Raw genomic sequence first — 21,534 nt, 5'->3', positions numbered from 1 at the left:
TATAAGAAATAGACAGATTTTAACATAAGATTGACAATTTTCCCATAAATAACTTAAATATTTATGTATTCCACTTGTATTCCTAATTTGTTCAAACAGAAACCAGTGGCACAAGTTGTACAACTGATAGAGCACCTACTGTGTGCTAGATACTATTCTAGAAGTCTTTTGTGAGTTAACTGACTACATCTTCTCTACAATTGTGTGAGGCTGGCATGATTGCTCTTTGTTATAGTGAGGTAGCAGCTTCAGCAAGGTCAAGCAACTTTCCCAGCGATGGACCCAGGTTTTTATGATTTCAGACCCTGTGTTCTCTCTAGTGAACCATGTAGGCGTGAGTACTTATGCAGCAAATATGGAAATTTCACTTCAGTCGTCTTTCCCCCACTTGAGCTACATCAGCAATCCTGGACGACTGTGCCTTTGTTCTTGGTTATTTCTAGGTTGAGCTGAAATGAGGCAGCTTGCCTTTGTTCAGATCTCACTTCTGACACTTGGCAACCATGTGTCCTCAGGCATGTTACTTAGTTTCTCTAAACCCCAGTTTCATCTTTTGTAAAATGGAGATAGAGAGTCTCTGACATGAGACCTGGGAAAGTGTTACTGTTGCTGCCACCATCCACCATCTCTGCTGTGGTGATTGTCATTTTCCTTGTTCATACAGGGGCTTGCATGTTAGATTACTTGACCTTTCTTTGGATTCTCTAATTATGTAATCCTCCCAAAGGGTATTATCTTACAACCTATTAGTCATTAATTATTTTGAGATACTAATCATTGTTTTGTGTTCCTGAGAAAAATAAATGGAATTAATGACTATGTAAAAGGTTCTGACTATAAGTATGAATCCTGCATACTCTCAGAGTACAGAATGGTAATATTTTAAAAGAGACTTTGAAGGAATCTTTATTTGGGTAACTTAGCAAGTCCCTTTTTCCAGGATAGATGGAATATAGTGTAGATGGCCTCCCCCCCTCATTTTGCCACAGCATGTATTAGAAGCAGCCTAAGTAATAGTAGACTTCAGTCATGTCATCAGCTCATGCAGTTTCTCAGAGACCAGAACACAAGATAATATGTTGTATACTTTTCTTATAATTTTGTGAACAATGTTTTGAGGCTTCTTTTTAATGGCTTGTAATGATTTGTGTGACTTTTTAGTGAAGTATGATATGGTCTAGTAGCTTAGGTTATCACTACAGTGCAGTTAGGTTGTGGGATAGTAAAAGAATGATTTAATACCACATTATATTTACTTGAAATGTTGATGAAAACGAATGAGTTAGGAGACGGTGAAGAGGAGTAAAGTTGAATCAACTCCGACCTTTAAACCCTGCTTTGCAGTAGAAGAAACACATTAATCCTGCTTACTATAGGATTAATATATAGTAATTTCATCATTATTGATGAAAAAGAAGGCATTAGTTTGGATTTCTTCAGATGCCATTTTATAAAGAACTATCATCCACATTGCTTAAAAATTCTAGGAGTGTGCAAACATTTATTTTATATCACTTTTAGCATACTAAATTTAGGTTAACTTTATATAAATTAAAGTTTTATATTTTAATTTGTTTTCTCTAAATAATAATGTGTTCATACCTATAGGAAAGGACTTAGAAAATAATCCTATTTTAAATGATTATAGAGGAGTATAATTTTTGCATCTTGCTTTAATGAGATCTTTCCATGGGTTATTTAATGCCAGATTTTAGTTTGAAGTGAAGAATATAATTATAGTCCTGCCCTTAATGGAAAATATGATTTGCTTTACAATGATATGCTTTATGATGTGGTTTTCTGGGAATGCATTGTAGCAAAAAGTTGGGACTGTGTCCTTTACAAATGTCCCCTGATATAGCTAGTACTTTCATTTCTTGTGCAGTTTAATAACATGGCCAGCAGATGGTGCCCAAATATAATGAAATGTATTTGTGATTATGTTGATTTATATGAAAAAAAATTTTTTTTCACTTTAAAATATTGATTTAAATTTTTAGCCTGGATACTCAAAAAACTATAATATGACCTTTTTACCTTGTTAAACTCCGTTTTTATATGTAAATGACACTAACACTATAAATAGCTTCTGCTTGTAGGTTGTTGGATGAATTTATGGGTGAGCCAAGTGATACCTTTCCTTCCTAGGGGTTCTTTATGCCCACTGGCATAAGTAAATATGGTTAGGATTACACATAGTTAAACATCCTTAAATATTATTCACAAAAGTACATTTATTTTATTTAAGAATAGCCCTGTTGTTTGGGCAAAAATATTCCACAGCAGCCCTGTCCAATGGAACTTTCTGTGATGGTGGAAATGTTCTATAGCTGTGCTGTCCGATACAGTCCCACTGTTCCCATATGACTCTGGAGCACTTGAAATGTGGCTAGTGTGGCTGAGGAACTTAATTTCATTTATTCTATTAAGTTTATTGGGGCGATATTGGTTACATAGGCTTCAAGTGTACAAGTCTATGATACATCATCTGTATGTTGCATTGCGTGTTTACCACACAAAGTCAACTCTCCTTCCATCACCATATATTTGACCCCTCTACGCTCTTCTACCTCCTTAAATTTTAATTGATTTGAATAGCCATAGGTGATTGGTGGCTCCCTAACCGGGCTTGGAGTTCTAGACCTGGGTCTTCTGCTGGGCCGTTGCAAAACCTGACCTACCAGAGGAAGAGGTGCTGGCTAGGTGGGGAAGTGGAATGGGAATATGGACTAGGAGTTGGGTACGGTGCACAGGAACTGTCTCTGCCCCAGGGGAGACCTGTGTTCTGTGCTTACCTGTGGTTCATGGTTCTCCCTTTGCCATGATGATCGCCCATGGTCAGCTTCTAGGTGCTCCTCTGCTCAGTGCAGGTTTCAGAGCAGCTGTCCCTACCAAGTCTTTTCAAAAAAAGAAAAATCAATCATTTATTTTATATTAATTTAAAAAATAATTATCTTCATATTTTTGGGCAGAACACTTTATGGAATTTGATATTTTTGACACAATGGACACTTGTTAGTTAGACATTTAACCTCGAGCTCTAGAAATAAGACTGCTACTTAAATGAGGAATGAAAACTGTTTCTTAGGATATCAATAAAACATAACTGTCACACACTTATAAAGTCACTTAGCTACTCATTAATTTTCAACATTAAACATCATTAAATTAAATGCTAATTAAACGTCATTCTTAGATATTTACCAAGGCAAGGTCAAGTGGTAACAAATTGTAACTGAGATGGAATAGGCTTGAAAATAATGGTCTTACATTTCTTTTAGGCTTTCTCCCCCCCCCCCGTCCCCCCCCCCCCCCCCCAGTGAGTTGGATTTCTGACAAACTTAGTCATTTTTTCTTTTAAAAATATTTTTAATGAATGGGGTTTTGTAATAGTACTTTTTTTTTATTTCACAAGCAAGTTTCTTTTTGTGAGTTTATAATATGGGACAGTTTTGATGACAGCTCATAAATATATTGTAAAATTTAATTTTAAGGGAGTTAAAGTACTTTCTGAGTGTTATACTGTTAAATCAGAGATATATTAATAAATGTTGATTTAAATGTGTGACTTTTAAAGGTGTTTTTATTTTTATTTTATTTTATTTTATTTTTTAAAATATATTTTATTGATTTTTACGGAGAGGAAGAGAGAGGGATAGAGAGTTAGAAACATCGATGAGAGAGAATCATCGATCAGCTGCCTCCTGCACACCCCCTACTGGGGATGTGCCCGAAACCAAAGCACATGCCCTTGACCGGAATCGAACCTGGGACCTTTCAGTCCGCAGGCCGACGCTCCATCCACTGAGCCAAACCGGTTTTGGCTATTTTTTTTAAAATCAAATGTGTTATTTTAAAGGAGGAAATGGGAAAACTATGGAGTCTTAAAATGTTTATGAATTTCTGGTCAGTTTTTAGTTTTGTGAAAAAATAAGTCCTTATTTTTTGTAAATTTAGGTTTTTTTAAAATAAAGTTACCTTTGAAAAATTAAAATAAATATGTTGTGGGTCATTGGAAGTCACTTTCATTTTCTTATTTTCAGTGTTATTTGATACTTTCCTACATTATTACTTGTTGCTATTTATTTTTATTTTTCATTCATACTTAGCAATGCCATAGAGTGCTGTTCTGAAGATGGCATAGAACAGTATTACCTGCTGCTCAGGTGAATGCAAAGTCATGAATCTAAAGTTCTCATTTTAGTGTTCTGGTCATTTCTGGTGCAGTAGTTGTATTACTCCCAAAGTGTTTTACACCTGTAAAGAGCACACCTGAAAAATGTGTATGAAAATGCATAGGTACAGTTTAAAGAACAATTATAAACATCCCTTTCCGTTTAAGCCAAGAAATAGCACATTACAATACTCCAGGAGACGTTCTGTGTCCTTCCCCTGCCGCCTCCACTTCCCTTCTCCCGAGAGCTCCACTGTTCTGTATTTTGTGATAATCATTTTTTTAAACTTTATATAGTGGAATCATGCCCTGTTTGTTATTTTGACACTTGCTTCTTTCTCTCATATACTTCAGATTTATCCAAGTTAATAAATGTAGCTGTAATTCATTCTTTGTTTTCTGGTAAACTTAAAATCAATGCATAATGTGTACATCAAGATACACAAATCTTAAGTGTAAAGCTTGAAAATATTGGAGAAATGCTTTATGACAACACATTTGGCAATGATTAATTAGCTGTGACACCAAAAGCGCAGACAACAAAAGAGAAAATAGATAACCTGGACTACATCAAAATTTAAAACTTTTGTTTATCAAAGGACACAATCAGCAGAATGAAAAGGCAACCCATGGAATGGGGGAAAATATTTGCAAATCCTATATCTGAAAAAGGGTTGATATCTAGAATATGTAAAGAATCCTACAACCCAGTAAGGAAACAAATAACCCAGTTGAAAAATGGACAAAGGACTGAATAGACATTTCTCCAAAGAAGATATTCAAATGGCCAATAGGCATATGAAAAGAGGCTAAATAAACATCACTAATCATTCTGGAAATGCAAATCAAAACCATGATGAGATACTTCCTACTAGGATGGCAACTATTTAAAAAACAGAAATAAATATTGGCAAGGATGTGGAGAAACTGGAACCCTCTGCATTGTTAGTGGGAATGTAAAATGGTATGGCTGCTGTGGAAAATAGTATGGTAGTTCCTCAAAAAAATAAAAAATTGAATTATATTATGATCAAGCAATTCCACTTCTGGGTACTTATCCAAAGAATTGAGAACAGAGACTTGACCAGATATGTGTACAACTGTGTTCATAACATCATATTCACAATAGACTAAAGACAGAATCATCCCAAATGTCCATCAATGGATGAATGGATAAACAATATGTGGTATTTACATACAATGGACTATTTTTGAGCCTTAAAAAGGGAGGAAATTCTGACATATGTTACAACATGGTCGAACCTTGAATATATTATGCTAAGGGAAATGAGCCAGTCACAAAAAGACAAATACTGTATTACTGCACTTATATGAGGTTCCTAGAGTAGTCAAGTTTATAGAAAGTAGAATGGTGGTTGCCAGGGGCTGGGGACAGCGGGAAGTGGGGACTTAATTTTTAAAAGGTTACAGAGTTTCAGTCTGGTGAGATGGAAAAGTTCTGGAGATGGATGGTGATGATGGTTGCACACAGTGTGAATGTAGTTACAATCACTGAACTGTATATTAAAAATGGTACATTATATTAAGGTGGTACATTTTTATGTTAGGTGTATTTTGCCACAACTAGAAATAAATAAGGGAAAGAAAACACAAATTAGCAATATCAGGAATGAATGAAAGAAGTTCCACACAGATCCTGCCTGCATTAATATTATAAGAAAATATTATAAATGACTATACCAGTGAAAACTTTGATGAAATAGACATATTTCTTGAAAGATCCAAAAATGAATACTGACTCAAGAAAAAATTAGAAATGTAAGTGGCCCTATCTCTACCAAAGAATTTCAATTTGTAATTAACCATCTTCTCACAAATAACTCTCCACACTTCAGTGGCTTTATTGGTGAATTGTATCAGGATTTTATAGAAGAAAATTATATTATTCTACATGTTTTTTTGTACAGAAATAAAGAAAGATGAAATGCTTCCCAACTCATTTGGTTAAGTCAATATTTTTTTGTTTCCAAAAGAAGACAGACATTACAAGAATATTAAACTGTGCACCAATATTTCCTCATGTACATAGATTTAAAAATTAGTAATTAGCATACTGTATCCAGAAAATATAAAAATTATAATATATCATGAATAGATGGACTTATTCCAGTACTAAGAGGTTGGTTGGCACTTGAAAATCTATTCCATTATATAAGAAAAATCATACGATTATCTCAATAGATGCAGAGAAAACATTTAACAAAATGCAACATCCATCTATGATAGAAACTCGCAGCAAATTAGGAATAGAAAGGAACTTCCTCAGCCTGATTTAAGTTATCCATGAAAACCCAAAGCAGTTATAAAAAAAAGATGTTTTAGCAGTCCCGATTTGTAGAATTAAAGCTGCAGTAATAAAGATAGCAGTGTTGGTGAAGGGATAGAGAGATCCATGAAATAGAATGGAAATTCTAGAAATAGGTGTCCGCGTATGTATATGGGTTAATTGACTTTTCACAAAGATGGCAATGGGATGAAGTGAAGGAAGGAAGGCCTTTTCATCAAATTATGTTTGAACAACTGGACTTCCACATGGGGGAGAAATGAAGTGGGTTATAGACCTAAATGAAAACGCTAAGAACCATAGGACTTCTAGAAGAAAACAGAAAAATCTTTGTGGCCATGGCAAAGAGTTCTAAAATAGGACATTAAAAAATGAAGAAAAAACTATAAGCTGGACTATCAAAATTAAAAGACACCATTTGGAAAATTACCTGGCAAGGCACAGATGGGAGAAAATATTCTGAGTACATGTATCTGACAAAGCACTTGGGTCTAGAATATGTGAAGAAGTCACAACTCAAGAAAAGGTAGATAACAATTCAATGTGTGAAAGATTTTACAGACACATCACAAAAGAAAATATATAAGTGGCTAATACACACAAATGAAAAGCTCAATGTCATTCTTTATTAGGAAAATAAAAATTATAAATATGTGATACATGACACACCTGTGAAAATGGCTAAAAATATAAAGACTGAGGAGACCAATAGGATTATGATATGAAATTGGAAGTCTATAGTGTTGATGGGAATAGAAAATAGCATGCCCACTTTGCCAATTTCTTTTAAAGTTTAAGATAATTTACCATATTGTCCACAATTCTATTCCTAGGTGTTTAGTCAAGAGAAATGAAAATGCATGTCCACATAAATATTTGAGCCTGAATATTCATAGAATCTTTATTCATAATAGCCCCAATCTGGAGACAATCTAAATATCCCTCAGCACATGAGTAAAAAAGCAAGTGATGGTTTATTCACATACTGGAATACTACAGCAATAAAATGAAATAAACTTTTGATATGTGTAACAACATGGCTGAATCTCAGAAACATTTTCCTCAGTTACATAAGCCAGACAAAAATGTACATAGTTTTTTATTCCATATATTTGAGATTCCACAAAATACAGTTGCAGAAGGGAGTAGATTGATTCCAAAGGAGCTCAAGAGGAGTTTGGGGTGTGATAGAAAGGATCTGTCTCTTTATTGTGATGGTTATACCGGTATATACATTTGTCAAAACTCATCAAATTCTACATTTTAAATGGGTAAAGATTTTATTGTAAATAAATGATATCTCAATAAACTTAATAAAAATCATATCCAGGTATAGCCAAGACTTCTTCGATGTGGCTTTTCCCAATCTAAACATCTGTGAACTAAAGGAGTAAGCTACTCTGCTCCCCTCATCCACCCACATAGCCAACACGGTGGTGAGAGAGGACCTGGACCTTCACTCAGAAAACTGAAAGTGCAACACATATACAATGACAGTTCTACAGCATTCTGAAATCTAGCCAGACATCTTATCTGTCACCTGTTTCTTTTAAAAAAATATTTTATTTCTTTAACAATATGTTTTTATTGATTTCAGAGAGGAAGGGAGAGGGACAGAGAGATAGAAACATCAATGATGAGAAAACCATTGATCAGCTGCCTCTTGCATGCTCCTTACTGGGGATTGAGCCCACAACCCGGGCATGTGCCCCGACTGGGAATCAAACCATGACCTCCTGTTTCATAGGACGATGCTCAACCACTGAGTCATGCCAGCTGTGTCTTGATTAGGGCTTAGTGCTTCTTCCTGGGTTTGTTCTTCATGGCCTGGGCTTTTCCCTCTGAATTATCTTTCTTTTACCATAAGAAGTGATTTGTTTTAAGCCTAGTAGTTTTCTTAGCCTGCTTCCCATTTGTAGAATTTGGGGACTCTGAAACCTCTTTTCATTCTGAATTCTCTGTCCCTTTCACATGAAGCCAGTCTGACTCCTTGTTTTTGAGGCTGTGTTTATGTTCTTTGCCTTTCTGGGGCATATAGCTTCTTAAAAGTCATAGTTTTCAGAAATGACCACCCGCACTGGTTTTCAGCTTCCTCTCAGAGCGAGGAACTCCATTCCTGCCTCTGGTTTCTTGGTGAGTTTGACTTTATTCCTCTACTTTGAAGAACCTTGATTCCCTCCTACTTCTCTGCAGTCACACTTCCTGCTGCCTCTGGTTGTTTCTGGAACCAGGGCCCGGCGGACCTTCAGTTTCCATCCTTCTCATGGCATTGCATTTTTGTTCTTGCTCACAGTGGTGTCATAGGTTACTCTTTTAGGCTCTTCTCTGGTGCAGTCTTAACTGCCACTGTCACTACTGTATCTTTAACTCGTATTCTCCAAATTTCTGTCTTATTTGCTCCTTCTGGAATTCATGTTATTTCGACATTGGAGATTTTGAATCTATCTTCCTTATCTCTTGCATTTATTATATTCATCCCTTTATTTTTTCCTTTGTATTCTTAGGATACTTTTTGAATGAGTTTCTAATTTGCTGATTTGATTTTATGCTATATTTAGTCGGCTGTTCTCTTCTTCCACTGTGGTTTTAAAATTTGATAATCATGTTTTTCATTTGTAAGCACATTTTTATGATCACCGATTGTTCATTTCCTTTCTACAGCTGAAATGTTCACTTGAATCACAGTCAGAGCACAGATTAAAAATACATTTTATAAATTTCTCCCTTTAAAAAATACATTAAGTTTCTTTTGTAGGAGGACATGCGATTGCTCTTTCTTTAGGCTTTTAAATCTTACATGTGTCATTGCTTATCTCTTTATCTTTATAGGGACCAAGTATCTGTTCCTCTAGTATTTGGAACCAACAGAGTTGCTGAGCAAATGTTTCTGAATTTCTGTTGAAATATTTTAGCATTAGGAAAAAGTGAAAGAAAAAAATGGATATTTCCTATACCCAAATTCCTATTACGAGGATTGAAAAGGCATTTGATTTCAGGGCATCTTATAATGTGCTTGAGCTTTTCTGGCTGTGTTAGTTTGGGCACCCTCAGGTTAATCAAGCCACAGTCCCTCTTTTCTAATTGGCCAAGCACCATAATCATGAGCTTGCTGTAATCACATCCCCTGTACTAATTGTAGGCTGTCTTTATGAGCACCATGGCTTGCTAGTCTGTTACCCTTCAGAAGAAGGTTTATGGGGTTGAGCTTTGCCTTCTATCCTCTATCTCACTGTTCACCTTGACCCCCAGCCCAATCTCTGTCATTCTGAGCTACCTTTGTACCTACTTACAGTTTCAGTTAATTGTGTTACCAGCTTGACTCAGTCTCGGTGGCCAGAAATGAAATATCTACGCCTAATGTCCTTAGTTTCTTGTGCCAGCCCAGATTTTGGTGCTGATACTGACCTTCCTCTTTTCCTTGGTTCAGCTGCCTTCACCTGGAGCTGGCTTCAGGAAGCCTCTGCTCCACTTGGCCTGCATTGGCACATGCTCTGGGGCAGTAGAATGCATTTAGTTTTGGACATGTTAAATGGAAGTGGGGCTATTTAACTTGTATTTGTAATGGGGTTGGAGGCAGAGCAATTGGGATGGATATGTGGATTTGGTAATTCATGCTTATTATTATTTAAAAAATGAAGAGCATATTGAATTGTCCAGGGAAAGCATGTAAAAGGGAAGTAGATAAGACTAGGCACAGACACCTGGGATTTTAGCCAGTATGGGATGTACAGAGAGAGAAAAGCTAGTGAAGGAGATTTCTCAAGGAGAGAACCAGGGCAGAATGGTTCTGTGGCAGCTTTAAAACACTGTCCCTCATGCCTTGATGAGATTAACTAGGGAGGGTAAGGACATTTATGACTCATTTGCTTGAGCAACTAGGAGATCATTGATGACTTTACATACAGCACTTTCAGGGTGAGTGGAAGTCAAATTGTTGATTGGAGAGTATATGGCAGGTTAGGGCATGGACCCAATAACTTATTTTGAAAATTTATTGTGATGGGAAAGAGGAAGATTGGTACAGAGGATGCTACAAGTGAGGTAAAAGGCTGTGTTGTTTTATGTATGCACCCTGTGTAATAAATGAATAAATGTTTCAGTTCTTCTTTTTATTAATATTTTCTATGAGAAGAATTACTTTTAATATTTAAGCATTTTTCAATTTTTAATTATAGCTCTTTTTTATGACTGTTTAATCTATTCTTAAAGAAGAACAGGCCATTGCTTAGTTTGATATATCAGGTTGCCTCTTGCCACACTGAGTATTAAATGCTTCTATCAGCTCTAGCACATTGGCTGATGAGATTATTTTCAAATACTTTTTTACTTTTTTCATTTATTTTTAACTATTTGGCTATGGGGATATTGAGTAGGGGTATACAAAATGGATAGCTCTTTTGAAAATGGCTTTCCCAGACATTCTAAATTATTTCGTAACTAGTCTAAGGAATGTTATTTATTAGAGTTACTACCAAAAAACACTTTCATTGTAGTCTTGTCATTTTGATTACTATTTTATCTTTTTGGAATACTTAGTACAGCTCACTGTTTGTGAAGGAAATCTTGACATGGCTTATGGTTGAAAGTTAGTGACTTTAATTCATTATATAATGGTTAGTTTCCATTTCACAAATATTGAAGCAGCTGTTCAGAGAACAGATATTTGTAGTCATGGAACTTTCATTGAAGCAATGTGAGTAAAAGTGTATGAGAGACTCCAGGCTAGGGTAGAAATTGAGAATGGTATTTTTATATTATGTTTTACATTGGAGAAAATCTTTTTGTTCAAGTTATTTTCCTACACATGTTGTACTTATCATATTTTACCTGAATTAACATGGTGCACTTAAATTTAATTATTATTATTATTATTATTATTATTATTGATTTTTAGAGACAGAGGGAGGGAGGGAGAGAGAGAGTGAGAGAGAGAGGGAGAGAGAGGGAGAGAAAGATCGATTGGCTGCCTCCAGCATGAAACCCTGGGCATGTGCCCTGACCAGGAATTGAACCAGTAACCTTTTGGTGTACAGGATGATGCCAACCAACTGAGCCACATTGGCCAGGGCGACATGGTGCATTTTTAAATTGAAGACTTTGATTTATCTGTGGTTTCTGACAAGGTTCCAAATTAATTCAGACTTTCAGCTACATAAAAGTTTTGTTATTTTATATATTTTTGGGTTTCATCTTGATATGGAACATGAATTCCACAAAACTTGCTAACCTTTTAAAAGAATTATCTAAGAATATATGCTTTATTTTTTTCTCTTCCTACATTTAGGGTAAGGTAAATGGAGAACATTTTAAATACATGTAGTTTATTATAGTCCTACTTAAAGATCACATTTGTTTGTAAGCAAGTATGGCTTTTAGGTGACATCTTATTTATAGTTTAAATGAAATAAAATGTGACAAATACAAGTTATTTAGATTTTGCTTTGCTACTGAAACATCATTGTTAATGTAAATAATCATCTCATCCCAAGAAAACTTGGTAAGCTTAGATGTGAAAATTCCCATGTCCTCCGATTACCCCAGTTCTGATTGTTACTGTGTTGGTCTGTCCATAGGGAACAGTACACTGCGAAACTCCAAAGGACATCACATTCTAGGAGTCCGACCTACAGAGAAGACGGACAACATCCTAACCAAAAGAGTTGTGTAAGATCAGATTCTACTTCTGTTTGTTTGTTGCTTTAACTCCACAAATTTTTAGTTTCATATTGTTAAAGTTCCAACGATGACTTAGAAATAGCAAATAAGTACTGAAAGTTTTGGTGACCATCCTGATGTCAAAGAAATGGTGTGTTTGGTGTATTCCACACTGTTCCTTCTGCTTTCTCAGTAATTCTAAGGCATCATGTTAATCAGTCTGTCGTTTTTCTTGTGTATCAAAGAATAGCTTCGGAAAGCTATTCGTTTTTTAGGGGTTTTTTTGTTTGTTTTTTACTTTTTTTATTCAGTGTATGTATAAAAATAATGAGACAGTTGTCATAAATTTAAGAAATTGGGATTAACTTGTAATGATATAGGAGATACTGCCTTCCTGATGAAGTGAACTGTTTATATCTTGACCTATGAATACCTCTCTTGCATCTAATTGCAATAGATGCAATCAATTGCATAAATAACATAGATTTAGTTTGAACAAGGTACCAGTGAGCATTGCAGGTAGCTGTGTGAAGGGAAGGACCTTGCCTGCCTACTAGGGTCTTTGTGTAACTCTGGCTTGTCTTGGGTTGCAAGACTTTTAGTTTCAAGAATATCCCGAGTGATGCCTGACTGTTTTAGCACATATTGCTCTGAACATAACTCCTTGCATTTTCTCCAGTGATAATTTGGAACTTTCAAAAATATTTTAATATAAAGGGGAGCACATTTTAAATATTTGTGGGTTTATTATCAATCATTATATTTACTCAAAATAAAGCAGGTACATTTTCTTAAGACATTCTTATAAAAATAAAAAGGGGACCAATGATAGAAGCAATAATTAATTTTAATATAATATATAGCAAACAACTTTTTGTTTTCATCACTTCAGATGACTTAAATGACCATAGGTAAATAGGTTTATTTGTATTAATGAGGTTTTCTGAAAGCATGAAAATACTGTATCAACTAATTTAATTTCAAAATACATTTTTTTAGCTGTATTGTAGAATATACACTGTTATTTTACACAGATGGACTTTTCTAAGTTTTTAGCGCTTTCGGATCATTGTTCATTTTTGGCACTGATCTTAGGCTATCCTCAGTTAATTATAATTTCAATCTGGTTTGATAAATATGTAATTTAATAAATTACATGGGAGGTGAAAAAAAGCATGGAACTCTACTTTTTTGAAAAAGTAAAAAATCACTGTAATTGTGTTTTTGTGATGTGAATTCAAAGCCTATTTCTCTTTATATTCAGGGTATGAATGAGAATTAATTTAAGAACAAAGAGTTTCTTGGACATCAGCACAAACTTTCCTGTTAACTAATTTTAACGAGAGTAAATAATTCATCTTTTCAAGTGTCTCCCCATCCCCCTTTAAAGCTACTGTGGTATACCACAATTAAAACTTTCTGTAAAAGAACTTAAAGAGAAGAGTCTGGATTAATTTTTAAAATATTCTTTTGATGGTTTTTTTTGAAATCTAGTTACTGTGTGAATATATTGTGAAGGCATCTCATAGCCCTAAGCAGATGTAATAAACAGTCATTACTTAGAACTGAAAACCAGCTCAATTGTAACATAACCCTTTTCTCTGAGGCAATATAGCACTACCAAAAAAGCTCACAAAGTTCTCACTGCTCTGAATGACACATTTTGTCCGTCTTCTTCCCTCCCTTTTCCCTGCTCTCCCTCCCTTATTTACCTTCTTCCTTTTCTCTTTTATTTCTTCCCTCCTTCCCTCTTTCCTTCATCCCTTCTTTTTCTCTTTTGTATTTCAGGAAGTTCATTTGAAAAAATCTGCTGTTTCTTTGGATGACAGCGACATCGAAGCTCGCCTTAATAGTTGGAATCTTGGGGTAAAACAAGTATTTGTTTTATGTATGTATATACATGTGGAAGAATCATAGTATTTGAAAAAAACATCTGAACTAATTTAATTCTATTCAGTGACTAGTATTGGATGTTAGATGTCAAGTACTGTGTTAACACCAGGAAGGACTGTGAGCGCAGGAAAGAGAAATAACATTCCAAACAAGCATAACATAGTCTCTGCCCCTGAACAGCTGCCATTTTTGTTGGGGAAATGAGACATACACATAAATAGTAAAATAATAATTTAAGATAGCATATGATAAAACACCAAAATGAGTTAGATAGTAGAATATTGAGGTGGAGGGGAGGGAAGGGAGGAGTTGGAAAAGCAAGGGCATTTGGGTTGAAAAAAAAAAATGTCAGGGAGACTTCATGGATGAGCTGCCATCATGAATAGCAGTTTTCATATCCAGAGTCTGGGAGCATGAATGTACTTGGATGGTTGGGGAGGACAGAGCTAGGAATTCAAGGCAGAAATAGGCATGAAGAACGGGTGCTGTGTACCGTAAGTGAACTGTCATGACTAGTTCCTAGGGTATATGTGGGGGTTGGGGAGTAACATTAGCAGCTGGATTGCATGGGAGCTCTGAATGCTAAATTGAGAAGTTTAGCATTTAAATTTTAGGCATTAGGAAGCCCAGGAGGTTTATTTTATTTTTTAAATATATTTTTATTGATTTCAGAGAGGAAGAGAGAGGGAGAAAGAGATAGGAACATCAGTGATAAGAATCAGCAACCGGCTGCCTCCTGCACGCCCCCTACTGGGATCGAGCCTGCAATCTGAGCATGTGCCCTGATAGGGAATCGAACCCTGACCTCTGGGCAGGAGGTTTATTTCCACCCCACCCCCTCACATTCCATTTTACATATTTGCTGTTAAAATGCTTTGAGGAAATAAAAAGGGATTTAAAACAATTTTTGTCATACTTGGTTACTATAAAAATAATTTGTAATTTGAACATTTGAAAAATACAGAAAATGAGAGGAGTAAACTGTTTTAAAATCATAACACCGAGAGATGTAACATTTTGTTTTATGTATATTTCTTTTTTTCTGTGTGTGTTTATAAAATTAAAATTTAAACAAAATTGCAGTTATATTTAAGTGCTATTTTAAATTTGGTTTAAGTTTATAATAGTTCTGTAAACATGAATCTTAATGGTAGCACTAATTTTTCTTTTGGATGGATATTCCATAACTTATTTAAGCATTCAGTTATTTTTGGACATTCAGGCTGCAACCTGTTTGTTGCTAATATGAGTAATACTGCACTAAAATTACTTAGAAGAGTCATTTTATACATATTCAGTTGCTTTCTTAGGCCCAGAAGGCGTATTATACCAATTTATTTTCCAACCAGCAGTGTATGGGATTGTCTATTTCTCACTTCTTACTGACATTAGGAATTATTATTTAAAAAAAAAACCCAAACCCTTCTTTCTAATGATGGGCTTAATGTGCTTTAGGAAAATCAATTAGGTGGCATTATGAAGGTTATGGTGGATGTGAGTAGAAATGGAGAGAGGGAACCAATCATCTTGTAGATGTTCGCAATGAACTCTACGTTAGTGTGACTTCAGTGGAGATGGAAAGTGCAGGATGGAAAGTGCAGGAAGGAAGCCCGTTTCACAGAAAATACAGAATGCTTACTGACTGAGTGGTAGGCTGCACAGAAGGGCACCCAAAGGCTTCAGGAAATGGGAATGTTGGCTCTCCATCAGTTAATTGATTGTCCAATGGGAGAATCCAGTTTAGGGGTTTAAAAGCTTGTTTTAAACTCATGGAGTTGGAAGAGACGGTACGATAACTGGGGAGTTCAAAGTTTGGAGCTTCATGAGACTCAGGGCGGGAGTCTTCTGTCTTAGTCCCTCTGTTAGAGGGGCAGTTGTACCCAGAGGCTGAACAGCCCTAGTAGTTAAAAGGAGGAGGCTGGGTGGGAGCACAAAGTGAGGATGCCTGGCTCAGGCAGTAGCCATGATTGGAGGGTAGGGAAATGGATAAGAATTTAAGCTACATGAATCTCAGTGATTTTGAAGTACATTAATGACAGAGAAGGGAGAAGCAGAATGGGTCACGAGGGGAATAGTAAGTAAAAAAAAAAACATTTTCATGTTTGAGGGTATTGGAGAAGTGGTCTAAGTTACCAGCATGGGAGAAGAGCACAGGAAATCCCTCTGAAAGACAAATTCTTTTTGCCAGAAGGCAATATCAAAGTGAAAAACAAAATTCTGGGTCTTTTAAACTTGCCTTTGCCCTCAGCCATTTGAAACTTTTGATGTACATTTCTTAGCACATGGAAGACTTTTCATGATTACTTAACTGTTTGGAGGATTAAAATTTTCAATGTATAATAAAATGAAAAGAAAGCATCTAAAATATTTTGAGGTAATGCCTTAAAACTAGGCCTGCCTGGGGTTTTGCTTCACATTTTATTGTTCAAAGAATGCACTAACAGTATAAAATATGAAAGTCTTGTATTTTTATATATTTATAACATACATGCATTAATCAGGCTGAGCTATGTATCTCTTGATCACAGTAGAATAATTCAAGTGTCCAGTGTATTAAAGGCTTAGATTTTGCCTTGGATTTAGTTTGTATGAGAATATGCCACGGAATATTTTTTCCTTTCTTCCAACTGGTTAATTTTTGTGCTGTATACAAAGGTAAGTTTTTATATTTCTAGTGTGACTGACAATACCTTCATTCTGATGCATTAGATGTTCTGGAATTTGAATTTTCTAGTTTATGTTAAAAATACCATTATTCTTTCTTTTTCCAGGAGTGTGTTAATATTTTTTTCTAGGAATACATATTTCAAGTAGAGATTTATATACTAAGACTAGCAATTAAATTTTCTTCCTGTATTATTTTTTCTTACTCTTTAACCTTTTTAACCTTTAGTTTTTGGAAAGCTTTCTTGCTTTGTTAATATACTTTATTATATATGTTTCATGCGTAACTCTCTTTATATAAACCTTATTTCTGAGGATGGGGTGAGGAGCCATAGGGAGGACTTTCTTGGGCTTTATATCCCAGTTCCCACCCTGGGTCCTGCGCTGACTGCAGAGCCTCACTCTCACCAGGAGCAAAGGAACAGTGAGGACTCTGAGTAGACCCCCTAGGTCCCTGTAAGCACAGCTGAGAGAACAGGACCCAGGATGGGGGGTTTGTGCAGGGAGAGCTCTCAGGACAGGAAGTGGGGGGAAAGAGCAGGGTGAGGTCAGCAGGAGTGCCTTCTCCAGATCCCTCAGGGAGTTCTGGAGGGTGGACAGCACCCCAGGGTCTATCATGAAGAGTGAACCTCCCCATTGTGGTCAAGGGAGCACCTGCAGGGCATCAGCAACTGGAGATGCTCCCTTACTCTCTCCCGGAGGAATGTGGGAGGCCTGGCAATTCTACTCCCTGTGCCTTTGTCATTGTGGCCTACTGAGAACTGTTCTCATTGGTCACCCAGGGCTGCTGTCAGTCTAGTGAGATGAGCCCTTCCAGTGCAGGGGCTGCCCAAGGTGCTGACCCACAGAATTGGGAGCTAAATCCAGTGGTTGTAGTTTGAAGCCACAAAGGTTTGAGTGATTTGTTATGCAGCAAAAAGCCAATTGATACAGTAGATATTGCCAAATTGTTTTCTAGAATGCTTGTGCCACTTTGATCCTCATCAGCAGTGTGTGCCAGTTCCTGTTCCGTACTTGGTGTCGTCAGTTAATTATTATTATTTAAAAATATATATATTTTTATTTATTTCAGAGAGGAAGGGAGAGGGAGAGAGAGATAGAAACATCACTGATGAGAGAGAATCATTGATCTGCTGCCTTCTGCATGCCCCACACTAGGGATTGATCCTGCAACCCAGGGAATGTGCCCTGACCAGGAATCAAACTGTGACCTCCTGGTTCATAGATCGATGGTCAACCACTGAGCCATGCCAGTTGGGTGTGAGTTAATTATTTTTAATTAAAAATATGTAGCCACTAGAGGCCCAGTGAACGAAATTTGTGCACAGGTACAGTCCCTAGGCCTGGCTGGCAATCAGGGACGATTGGGGCCTTCCTTCTGGTTGACAGCTGGGGCCTCCCTTTCCCAGCTGCTAGCTCCAAGCAAGGGCCTTCCTTCATTCCACACCGCCTCCTGTTGGTCAGTGCACTTTCATAGCAAGTGATAGAACTCCCGGTTTCCCTATTGAATTCCTGCGGGGACACTTTGCACATTAGCCTTTTATATATATACTAGAGGCCTGGTGCACGAATTCGTGCACAGGTGGGGTCCCTCGACCTGGCTGGCGATTGGGGCTGATCAGGGCCATGGGAGGTTGGCTATGGGAGTGCACTGACCACCAGGGGGCACTCCTGCATTGAGTGGCTGCCCCCTGGTAGTCAGTGTGCATCATAGCCACCAGTCGATGGGTTGTTCAGTTGTTCAGTTGTTCAGTTGCTTAGGCTTTTATATATATAGATAGACTGGAGGCTTGGTGCACGAAATTCAGCACGGGGGTGTGTGTCCCTCAGCCCAGCCTGCACCCTCTCCAATCTGGGACCCCTCGAGGGATGTCCGACTGCCCGTTTAGGCCCGATCCTGGGATCGGGCCTAAACGGGCAGTCGGACATCCCTCTCATAATCCAGGATTGCTGGCTCCCAACTGCCTGCCTGCCTGTCTTCCTGATTGCCCCTAACTGCTTCTGCCTGCCAGCCTGATCACCCCCTAACCACTCCCCTGCCAGCCTGATTGCCCCTAACTGCCCTCCCCTGCAGGCCTGGTCATCCCTACCTGCCCTCCCCTGCAGGCCTGCCCCCCCCCCAACTGCTCTTCCCTGCAGGCCTGGTCGCCCCCAACTTCCCTCCTCTGCCGGCCTGGTCACCCCTAACTGCCCTCCCATGCAGGCTTGATTGCCCCCAACTGCCCTCCCTTGCAGGCCTGGTCCCTCCCTACTGCCCTCCCCTGCTGTCCTGATCGCCCACAACTGCCCTCCCTGCTGGCCTGATCCCTCCCAACTGCCCTCCCCTGCTGGCCATCTTGTGGTGGCCATCTTGTGTCCACATGGGGGCAGCCATCTTTGACCACATGGGGGCAGCCATCTTGTGTGTTGGAGTGATGGTAAATTTGCATATTACTCTTTTATTAGGATAGAGGCGTGGTGCACGGGTAGGGGCTAGCTGGTTTGCCCTGAAGGGTGTCCTGGATCAGGGTGGGGGTTCCCTTGGGGCGTGGGGCAGCCTGGGTGAGAGGCCTTTGGTGGTTTGCAGGCCGGCCACGCCCCCCCGGCGACCCAAGCGGAGGCCCTGCTGGCTCTGTGGCTGCAGCCATTTTTGTTGGGATTTACTTATCTTCTATAATTGAAACTTTGTAGCCTTGAGCAGAGGCCTGGGCTGGCCAGGGTGTGCAGGAAGCTTGGCTTCCTCCATCGCCAGGGAAACCCAAGCCTCCTGTTCGCTCCATAGCCGCAGCCATCTTGGTTGGGTTAATTTGCATACTTGCTCTTGATTGGCTGGTGGGTGTGGCTTGTGGGTGTGGTGGAGGTATGGTCAATTTGCATATTACTCTTTTATTAGATAGGATTCTCAAGAGTGGTTACTGACATTGCATTGTGTGTTTTTTTAACATGCATTTTCTGATGACTTATAAAGTTAGATACTTTTTAATATGTTTATTGACAGTTTGGATAGTATCTCAGACTGAAGTGTCTACTTAAGGCTTTGCCAATTTTTCTGTTGAGTTGTCAGTCTTTTTCTTATCAATATGTATGAACTTTGTATATATCCTAGATTAGAGTCCTTTTGGAATATAGTGTTATAAATATTTTCTTTCACTTTGTTGCTTTCCTTCATTCTCTTTCTGGTGTTTTTGATGAACAGAAACTTAAAATTTTAATGCAGTTTGTTTTCTCATCATTTTATATTTAGTGCTATTTTGGGTTCTATTTAAGATCTTTGACTATCTTAAGGGCCTGAATATATTCTCCTATGTTTTCTTCTAGTAGCACTATTATTTTATTTTTTTCTATTTAGATCTACATACCATCTGGAGATGGTATTGTGTATATTGTAAGATATGGAGTTAGGATTTGTTTTTGTCACTTGGACAGTTGCATTTATTGAGAAGACTATTCTTTTCCAGCTGCACTGCAGTATTATTTGTCTCATAAATCAGGTGACAGGACATGTCTGTTTCTATTCTGTTCTTTGGCTTATTTACTTTTCCTTGTGTCAATGGACTGTGTCTTGATATTTGTATTTTATTTGTGCTCATTAAGTGTTTGTTGAAATGTGAGTAAGCCAATGAATTAGCCTCCTTTTGTAGTATTATTCCTGTGAAAAATGTTTTTCAAGTTTCAAAATATTGACTTAAAAAACATTATTTTGGGGCATAATTGATTTAGCATTGAGGAATGAGCTTATTTTATGCAAGAGTTTTGGCAGCTTCTCTGACTGATGCTATGACTTAAAAACATTTATTTTAGGGTGTTGTATCTATTCTGTTAATGTCCTTTCCTCTAAGACAGCCAAAATACCATATAAAATGTCTTTCTATTTTTCTGGAACCATACACCATCTCTATTTGATTAACATTAGTCTATAAGGGGGTATTTGGTGAGTTTGACCAAATCCCGAATAATTTGAAGAAACAAACTAACAGAACCCTTCGTAACCGAACAAACGAATCTGCTAAAGAACTAAACAAAATAAAACGTCAAAGCCAGCTTTCATTAGAGAGCATTCAGATGTCTGTATTTATGTTTAGTTTAACTTATTCTATATTTTATTATTGTGATTCTATTTGCTTCTTAAACAAGAAATGTTCGGTCATGTGGTTCCTCATGCTATTGGAACTTAATTATTTTTAGCTTTGCTTTCTGTATTTTTGTTAGACTTTAATGTTTCACATAAGTCCTTTTTTATCTCCCATTTTGGACATTCTTTATTGTGGTGTTCTTTCTTGAGGTATTATGAGAGAACAAGAAGTTTTCTAAAAGAGCATGAAGAAGTAAATGTTAAGACTGTTTACAGATTGCTTCAAGTCCCTGTTACTGTGGATTACAAAGTGGGAACATAACTTCAAAGCACATCTGGCTGCTGTTACAAAATCAGAAAGTAGAGTGTTCTTTTTCCCAAATAGACTCAAGAACATGCTTTGCTATGAATAATTCTCATTACATATTAAAAGTAGTCATGAGACAAACTCAGTGTATTATGAATGAATAACAACAGAAGATTTGTCCTTGTTCACAGTGTTTGTTGTTGCTTTTAAATACTAGAATAGATTTTCTCTTTTTGTTTTTTTTTCTATTTTCTTGGTCCATTGAAAAAATGAAATTTATGGTAACAGAGTGAGTCCTTAACTTCTGTGTTTAATGGCTTTTAAAGATGAAGAGCATGAACTAGGAGTTACTGCATAGTTGAAAGGCCACATTGTAGTCAGCTAAACCAGTATTTTGTATCCTGCTTGTAAATGTAGAGTAGAGTAAAAATAAGTCACAAATGGTTTTTTTGGCTTTTGGTTTTAAATTTTAAGCTTAATTGGAG

At 37.2% G+C, this 21,534-nt stretch overlaps 1 protein-coding gene across 3 annotated transcripts in view; it reads left to right on the top strand.

Moving 5' to 3' along the window:
• CEP112 (centrosomal protein 112) overlaps positions 1–21,534 on the top strand; it is a 310,297-nt gene that overhangs the window by 21,017 nt on the left and 267,746 nt on the right. For all 3 annotated transcript variants that reach the window (XM_079798269.1, XM_079798270.1, XM_079798271.1), the window contains 2 exons: positions 12,053–12,143; positions 13,923–14,000. In XM_079798269.1, the coding sequence (XP_079654395.1) occupies positions 12,053–12,143; positions 13,923–14,000 (169 nt within the window). The remainder of the gene's footprint in view (positions 1–12,052; positions 12,144–13,922; positions 14,001–21,534) is intronic.

Source organism: Cnephaeus nilssonii (genome assembly GCF_951640355.1).
Source record: "Cnephaeus nilssonii genome assembly, chromosome: 19".
Lineage (NCBI taxonomy): Eukaryota > Metazoa > Chordata > Mammalia > Chiroptera > Vespertilionidae > Cnephaeus > Cnephaeus nilssonii.
This window is presented reverse-complemented; position numbering and strand designations above follow the sequence as displayed.